The following is an 8,694-nucleotide window of genomic DNA, read 5'->3' as shown; positions in this document are numbered from 1 at the left end:
CACTGCTAATCTGGGTGGGAACGCTCAGCGCTTGACCCTTGACATTGGGGTGCAACTTCTTCTTTTAGCGCATGCAGACTTCTCACAAGGCATTAAACATTGTGGATTTGCAGAATAATACTACTAGTTAAGAGTTTTTTTTCAAAGCCAAAAGGCTTAAATTATTGGTTGATTAATCAGTCAGTTCTGGGCTCTGGGAAGTTTCCAACATTTATTGGCTTAAATAATTTATAAAAAAAGATAGAATGATCAATCATGTTGTTGTTGCATCCCTACTAGAATTATTTATCTGATGCTCGTTACCTTTTTTCACCATTGGTTACCATTACTGTGGCCGGATGTCAGCATAATTTATGACTCTTATTACTCTCATTAGTATTTTGAACAGAAAAAGGCTCAACTTTTATTGTTATTTTTTTTTCTCGGGGGGGGGGGTGCAAATTAATGAGTATAGGGAGTTTGATAGTAAAAGATCAATTCAATAAAATGACAAAATATTGCACATATTTCGACTTCAGACGTGAATCGAGATGTAAAATCACTCTCACAAGGACTTCTTTTCGGTCGGGTCTCTCAAGTCTCTCCGAGCTCCACGGGGTCGGTCTGCTCCAGTGGCCCTGCCGGCCTCTTATCCAATTGAGGTCTTTTCAAATGCTAATCACTTCTCCTGCCCTCTTTCTCTACTCGCTCTCTCCTCCAGATCCCTCCTCCAACTACATCAGGCAGCTGGAGACGAAAGTGCGGATCCTGGAGGACGACAACAGCAAGCTCCTCTCACAGGTGAGGTCCCCCCCCCCCCCCCCCCCGTCCTCGCTCTCCGTCGGTCGCAGACACGAGTCGCACTTATCAGCCCCGGTCACAGAACTCCTCTTGTGCAACTTTTCGAACTCGCCCAGAAACATGTGATCGGCAGCCGTTTGACATAAAGTGGCTGATGCCTCCCTGACACCACCCCCTCACAACACCCCGCCTGTTAGTTGGAGAACGTGTTTACCCATGTTTAATTCATGGGGAGTCAGTAGGCTTCAGTAGCGAGCAGTGATGTTAGCCCCTGAGGGGGAACTGTGGGAGCGGAGGAGAGATGAGAGGAGTAACGGGGGGGGGGGGCATTAAGTGACGGTGACAGAGCAAAGCATTTCTCCCAAAGTTGACCTTGCTCTGACTTCTCTCAAATTTGGAGGATGGAGGACTGAGCGAGCGAGCGTAGGTGGGAGGGGGAGAAAGAGGGGGGGAATCTTTCTTCGGTTCACCGGGAGGTCACGTCAGTCTGCAGGGGGAGCGCGTTGCATCCACTCAAACGGACTCGCGGTGAAATTCATATCCGATACGCATCAAATGGTCACGTGTAGGTGAAACCTAACCCAAACAGCATCACGTCTGTTGTCTCTCTGCCTCATTGGGAGGGGTTTCGGTTTATTTCTATTGCATGTCAGGCTGCAGACAGTTGAGTTGGAATTTCATAGTTCAAAAGGCTTCTTTTCTGATTCCAAGCCTTTATTCTTTAAAAAAAAAAAGAAAAAAGAGAGGGATATCTCTTCCCCCAATTATCTCCCAGCAGATTCATATGTAGGCAGAGAGTGTAGGCTGGAATCCCTGACACCAAACCAAAATGATCCTCATAGCCTTTGAGTGCTACGGTGAGGTGCCACACACTGCCTCACTGCAGTCCAGACCCATGATATGAGCCTGCTCCTGAAAGTTGAATTGTTCTTTTCTTTAGATGTGTGGTTTAAAAACTGTGTCTATCTCTTGTGGAGTCCAGGATGAATACATTGACGGCCTTTTTGCTGCTCACAACGGCTCCCGATGATCAAATGATGAACCCACACACCATTATGTTTTTCTCCCTCCAGGCGCATAGCCGTTATAGCTTATCACAGATACAGACCAAGAAAAAGGTAACTTTCTGAAATGCCACTGTTCGTCGGCTTTTCTGTGTGTCAAACCCGTCGAGCCTCTTTTGCCTTTTCCCTCTTTTATACGGTTGGTGGTGGCACTTCTTTACGGCTTTTAAGCTTGGTGCTTTTCTTCCCTGCAGAGGTTGGACACAATAAAAGGAACACCTCAGTTGTAACGTATAATAATAAAATGTTCTGCTAATGCTCCACGGCGATGTTTATCGCAACGGAAAATACACATATTCATTTTTCTTGCTGCGATGAGAAGATAGGAACCACTCTCATATATTCAGTGAATATGAAGCCACAGCCAACAGCTGGTTAGATTATCTCAGCGTAAAGCCAGGAAAATGCCTAATATCTATATCTGCCTAAAATCCATTTTCTCACAACAATGAAGTGTAAAACTTACATGTTGTGGAAGAGTCCGGGCTGGTCTCCAGGAAGTTGCCGCACCCAGCCAAGAAATACCCCAGCTCATGACCCCCTGTAAAGCTATGACGTTTTTACTTTATACTTCTTTTTTTTTACACACGTTTTGTACAGTTTGAACTTTGAGATTCCGGTGGACTGGTGCTTTAAGCAGACTAGCTGTTGCTCCGTGTTTTCACTCGTTTTAAGATAATCACTAAGATAACTGGCTGCTGGCTGTGACTTGATATTCACAATAAAAAAACATGAGAGTCGTATCAATCATCACGTCTCACCCGTGGTGTGGCAACCGAGCACATTTGCCCGAAACGCCAAGCTGTTTCTCAGAGGCAGAGGCATACGATATGATCTTCAACAAAGTGAAGCCTTTAACATTACCACAGAACTCTGATGCACAAAGGAGTTAGACTTCATTACCTTGTAAAGGTACCACTTCTGTGTCCAGTCCTGTTTCCGGCCCCTTTTACGCTCTGCCAGCATGCTGTGTTAATGAATGAACCCTGGTGGCCCTGCTTCTATGTGACCTATCTTGGGCCGGAAAGCCTTTCTCTCCTGTGCTCGGAGCTGCTCTGCGCCGCACAGCCGGGTGCGAGTTTGGTACTGGCCGACCCACAGGTGAACGGTATGCCACATTGTGCTTCGGTGCATGAATGACGCGCGCCTGTCCCGGCTTGTCGGGACGTCCGGTGGGCTGAATAATTGAAGGCGCCGGGGCAACACAGGTAGAGGCCGGGCATCCATAATGCACGGCCCGACGGCTGCGAGTGAGGAATGACGCAATGTCCGTCGGAAGTTATGAAACGTCGCGACGGTTGTGCCACTAGTAAACCTCGGTTCCTTGAGAGTGTATTCCACTAAATAATGAAATAAAAGCATCAGTTTACTATTTAACCTGACTCTTGTGTAACAGTCTGCTCACTGTGACGCTGTTAAAATGAATTGGTAGCCGCAATGGACATATTGCCTAACCTCCCGCGTTATGAAACAGGTCCAGTGAAACTTGTGCTAAGCCTGAAGGAAACAATAGGCTCTTATCGCAGGAATGCTGCCACTCCAAACAGGCTCGGCTGGAGGATTTTTTTTACTGTACTAAGGGGACAAGAGAGGGAGTTAGTAGCGTGGTCCTACAGCAGAAGCGAACAAAGTCCTACACAGCACAGGTGTGATCACAAGGAGAAACAGGGTGTGTGTTTGTGCATGTTCACGCCCACATTCGCACAGAAAATATGTACGCAAATCTCCCTTTAAACTTATCTCCGAATGATGACAGGGTGTTAATGAATTGCGGTTGATTCATGGACAAATTACAATGTGACTGATGTATCGACTGGGAAGTTATATGGGCTCAGATCAGCTAAGAAAAACTAAACTATTTTAAAAGGTGTGTAGGACTTAGGAGGACGTATTGTCAGAAAATTGAATATAGTATTCATAAAGATGTTTTCATTAGTGTATCATCACCTGAAACTAAGGATTTCCGTGCTTTTGTTACTTTAGAATAAACATTGTGAGCAATTTCTTGGAGCCCGCCACGTTCGCACCGCTGCGTACTCCACTGTACCACTGTGGGTTGGGAGGGGACGGTGAGGGTAGGGGTACTCAATTGGTTGCTATATGCAACTTCACCGCTAGATGTCACTATATCTTACACGCTTTAATTTCAAAGAGGAAGACGAAGAGCGAACTCTTTAAGGTTCGTTGAAACTGCAGTCTCTGGCTGACTTTTTAACATGTGCAGCTTGGAAAGCGATTCTCAAAAATACCTGTGATGCTACACTGAAGCTAAAGCTGCATGTCCAAAGGTAAAAAAGTTCAAGCATTACAATAAGCCTCATAAAAATACAAGTACAAGAACCTGCATCATTCTTGTATTGCTGTAGTCCTAATATTTAAGCATGAGAAGATGAAAATATTTCCAATTACCCAGTGTCAAACTCAAGCTAAAGAGATTTGGTTCTGTATTTCATTTAATTGCGGCCCTTATGGAGCACACATCTACCCTTTAGCCAAGGCAGCATCTTCCGCTGCCCCTTCATAACTCAAGTAGGAAATGAAGCATGTCATCCACAGCTTCTGCCTGTCAGCTCCAACAACATTGTAACGGATGGATGGACGGACGGGCCAGAGTATCATCCAAGGAGATACTTGTTGGCCAGCTGTCTGGCAAGCAAATAAGCTTTGTAGGTCTCGTGGTCAAGGTCAACTCAGGGAAGGAAGTCAAGTTTTGAGACGTGTAGGTAGACTTGGCTTAGCTGCCACAGAAAACTGACCTGACCAAAGCACGTCCTCTTGCTTTGATCGTGTTTATGTCCACGTCTTCAGATATGACATACGCAATGTCACAAGTGAGAATTGGCAAAGAGACGCTCGAAAAGGTACAGAATCGGGGGCATGGATATGAAAACCCCCAAAGGGAAGATCAAGAAGTGCCAAGGGAAGGATTGGGAAAGGTTACGGGCAACTCTAACAGAATACTGAGCTGCAGGAGCAGAGAGGGAACGGGGACATCAGAGGACAGAGAAGACAATGCCGATTGTGTGCAAAAAATGCATGCCAGCGTGCACCTGAGCGCGCTCGCGCGTGTGTGTGGCGATACAGCGGCGGATAACCCAGCACAATGTCCACGCATTCACACAGACGCGCACCCAACAGCTCATTGGGGTTATTTATAGCCCGAGCGCTCCGAGGCATCACGTGTGTTTACACACCGCGCCTCGCACAGAGGGAACATCAGTGCGTGACATGAGAAATGTCATAAGGAACAGTGGTGTGTTGCCGTGTTCCGGGGCCCACGGAGGGATGGGGCCGCCTCCAGGAACGAGTGGTCTTTTGCTGCTAATGAGGACAAATCTCAGGAACAGTGTCCCTGCGTAATGGCCCTCGACGATGCACAATGTGATACGGCCCCGGTGCTTTGAAGGGGGCCTTTTGTACGTAGCAAGCCACAACAAATAAAAAAAAAACAGCTCACTTGCAAATGAAGTGCCGGGGGCGTTGGCGTCACGGCGACATCGAGAGTGCAGGCAGGTGCCGGTGTCGGAGGGAGGAAGAACCGCGCCCTGTGACGAACCGTCGGCGAGGATCTTAACATACAGAGAAGAGCCAGACGCAAAACAGTGGCAGCAGCAAATGTTTTACTGGCAGCATTAGTTTTCCTCCAGCAAGTTGACATAGGTTTTTTCAAAGTACAATTTATTCAAAATTATAAGAGACGTTAGAGGCTTTACTGTCATTGCAAGTGTCTAACGAAATGTTTGATTGGTAGCTGTCGGAGACACCAGCAGCAATGTAAGAACAAGAGAAGGAAGAGAAATCAAGAGTAAATACAATATATACTGGCTTTAATAAAAAAAAAGTACATGAGTACACTGAACCGAAGCATATTTGTTGATTTTAAGTCAAAGCTATATAGGCAAATTTTGCAAAATATAATCTGTGCAAAAGTTGCTGAATATCACATGACTTCCTGTCTGTATGTTTGTCCTCATTTCTGTCTTTTGATTATTAATTCCGATCTTTCAGCATGCAGGGAAGTTTGCTCCCTTTATTGTTCAGTTGAACTTCCTCTGAAGCCTCATTTGTTTGTATGTTATTTTTGTGCCCGTTTGTGCCCCAGCAGTGTAACCCAGGTGACCTCCGTGCCCTGAGGAAGGGGATGACCCTCTACCACTCCGAGTCCCAGCTGTCCTCACTGCCCCAGCGCCAGGACGCCATGCACATGGTCAGTACGCAGCAGGCTAACACACACCCACACAAGAAAGGTGCACACATACATAGAGTGTGGTTATGTATAGAGATGGGGTTTAATTGCACACAGGCCCACACAGACTTAATTGTAGGGAGAAGGGTACTGCTGCCTCCACAGTGGAATCAAGTCAAGTCAGCTCTAATTCACTTTACTGCTCACGCTCCAATTATACCTCCACATGCAACCTCGCTCTCGCTTACATGGCAGGACGTGAGACACACACACACATACAGGAAGAAAGCGAGACGGAGGGAAGTATAAGAAAGGGGTAAGACAGATTTGGAAAAGATAATTGGAAGTAGAGTAGGTGAGATGGAGACAAGAAAGGGAAATGAACATGAGTCATCCTTCCCTACTCTTACTCCCGCATCCTGGCATCTCCGCTCCATCCCCTCCACCCCCACCCCCGGAGACAGTTTGGACTGAATCCCTCTATGAAAGTAATAATTCTCCACAATCCACCGCCACCCCTGACCCTGCCAGTGTCTGGGGAGGAGCGGCTGGATAATTGTTTTCTGACTGCTTAAGGAAGGTCAGAGTTAGGGCTATGCCGCTACCCGGAGGACTAAATCTTCCCCAGTGTAAAAAAAAAAAATCAATATTGTGTTTTAATCACAGGCCCATGCAGCGCGAGGCGCGGGCCGGCTCGCCCCTGTTTAAGCTCGGGGGTCACGCCCGTCTCCTCACTCAATAATGTCCATGAACCTTGACACCGATGCAAGGTCTCTCCGCGCAGGAAGAAGGATAAACTGCAAATTATCTTGATGGTCGACTCCCGGCGTTTATTTTCACACTGTGGTTGCGCATGAAACAAGGTCATGATATTGACTAGTGGTGTGAATTCTTTGCTCCTTGTGGACGGGACAGCTGGTGTCACTCTGACATTGTCAACAGCCTTTAATCCTGCGAAAACGGTATATCCAGGATCCACTTCCACCCTCTTCCCGGTTTTCCGGGAAATATGGAAACGGAAAACAGTCCTGATGACATAATGTCATCGTGTCCTCCCATATGGATGAAGTTTATGTTATGTTAATTGTAATTTCTATTCGCATCACGTTGCTTGTTAATACCTAAGCTGTCATTGTTGGGATGACCATAAGTTTATTTCTCTGTGTTTCAAATATTTGTTGTTTCAATTTCCTTGGATTCCTGGGACAGAGTGCTTATGATCCCTGGACAAGAAAATATCTCTTTTATTGGGGAAAAATATTTAACCCTATATAGCCTATAATATTGAATTATCAGTATAAAAGGCGAAAGAGAAGATGTTATCTGGACTCTTGTTGTGTGTTCCCATCATGATCTATCATGCTCATCCTTTATCTTTAGTTTCTTGTCTCTCGTTCAGTCCCAGTTTCAGGTCAGGCGGGGGGGTTGTGCGTGTGCGTGATATTGTCGGATGGAAAACAAGCGAGAAATATGAAAAGAAAGGTTGGATAGAGTCGAAAAAAGCGTCCGGCCTGCGTGATTCTCAGAAGCGCTTCAACAGTCGACTCTGTTTCTGTATGCTGATGCTACAGACCATTGATTCTGACAGCAACACCCCCCCCCCCCGGACGAGGCCTAAATCAGGCCTGTTTATGCAGGCAAGCCATAACCAACTGTACATGAACAGTAAACGTTGCTCGGAGCTGCCTCTGTCTCCTTTTTATTCAGCTCCAGTTTAGAATAAAATGAAATGTTCAACACTGTGACACTGGAAGTGTTTGCGTATTTCACATTATAGCTTCAACCCACAGAGGAGAGCGTCAGAAGGTGGTGATGGCGATTTACATATTTCTTTCTCCTTTCTCGTAGTCTGCTTCAGAGGACCCGTGTGGGAATTGAAGCTGTTACAACTTGTCCTTGTAACCTTAAACAAGAGGAAACCACAGTGGAGATTGTGTTTTTATCCAACAAGGGGATTGTTGTTTCATTTTCTGCAAATGTTGACTTATCCCTTTTTATAAAGATACAAAGCGACATTTTACTGGTGGTTTTGTATGTTTTAGACCGCCATTGTTATCCATTCATTTCAGCATGGTCTAAAACAGTTAGGTTTGGGCTTAGGGTCGCAGGGTCGGGTATCAAACCTCAAGACTTCTGTTGGTTTCTGTGGAACATGGACTATTAAAAAAAAGGTGGTATCATTTTCAATTTTTCAATTTTTTTCTTCCCTCTGCCACTAAATTTATTTGTGCACATAAGGAAAATAAAATCTTACTAATGACCCGTGTTTAGTCATTATTAAAAAGTCCAAAAATGTTTGCCTTTCTTGCTTGTGAAAACAATCTTGAATTGAATTGTAACATTTGAAATTAAACTAAATTAAATTAAAAATCTAAGATAAAGTAAGAATATTAATATCCATATACCCTACCCTCGTTCTAAGTAGGGATTGTTTGGAAAACTTGTTGGTGCACTCTGAAACATTTGAGTGTGTGTACACACACACACACACACACACTCAGAAAACATAGCAAATGAAAGACAAACAGTTATTGTCACGGTTTTCTATGGTTGTTAGGTAAAGCATTTGTCATAACCCTCTGGACCAGTGGAAAAATCGGCTTTTCATGAGGCTGATGTGATGTGAATGGACCGCTGGGGCGGTTTCCACAAACCGTGCCTCTT

The 8,694-nt window shown here is 45.3% G+C and overlaps 1 protein-coding gene across 4 annotated transcripts in view; it reads left to right on the top strand.

Annotated features, from left to right (window-relative positions):
• Positions 1-8,694, top strand: part of ccdc85cb (coiled-coil domain containing 85C, b) — a 44,807-nt gene that overhangs the window by 31,956 nt on the left and 4,157 nt on the right. The window contains exons 2-4 of one of the 4 annotated variants that reach the window (XM_035618426.2): positions 701-780; positions 1,854-1,898; positions 5,950-6,051. In XM_035618426.2, coding sequence (XP_035474319.1) covers positions 701-780; positions 1,854-1,898; positions 5,950-6,051 — 227 coding nt within the window. Of the gene's footprint in view, positions 1-700; positions 781-1,853; positions 1,899-5,946; positions 6,052-8,694 lie in introns of all 4 variants that reach the window. The other 3 variants (XM_035618425.2, XM_035618428.2, XM_035618427.2) reach the window with 3 other exon arrangements.

This window comes from Scophthalmus maximus, chromosome 18, assembly GCF_022379125.1.
Source record: "Scophthalmus maximus strain ysfricsl-2021 chromosome 18, ASM2237912v1, whole genome shotgun sequence".
NCBI lineage: Eukaryota > Metazoa > Chordata > Actinopteri > Pleuronectiformes > Scophthalmidae > Scophthalmus > Scophthalmus maximus.
This window is presented reverse-complemented; position numbering and strand designations above follow the sequence as displayed.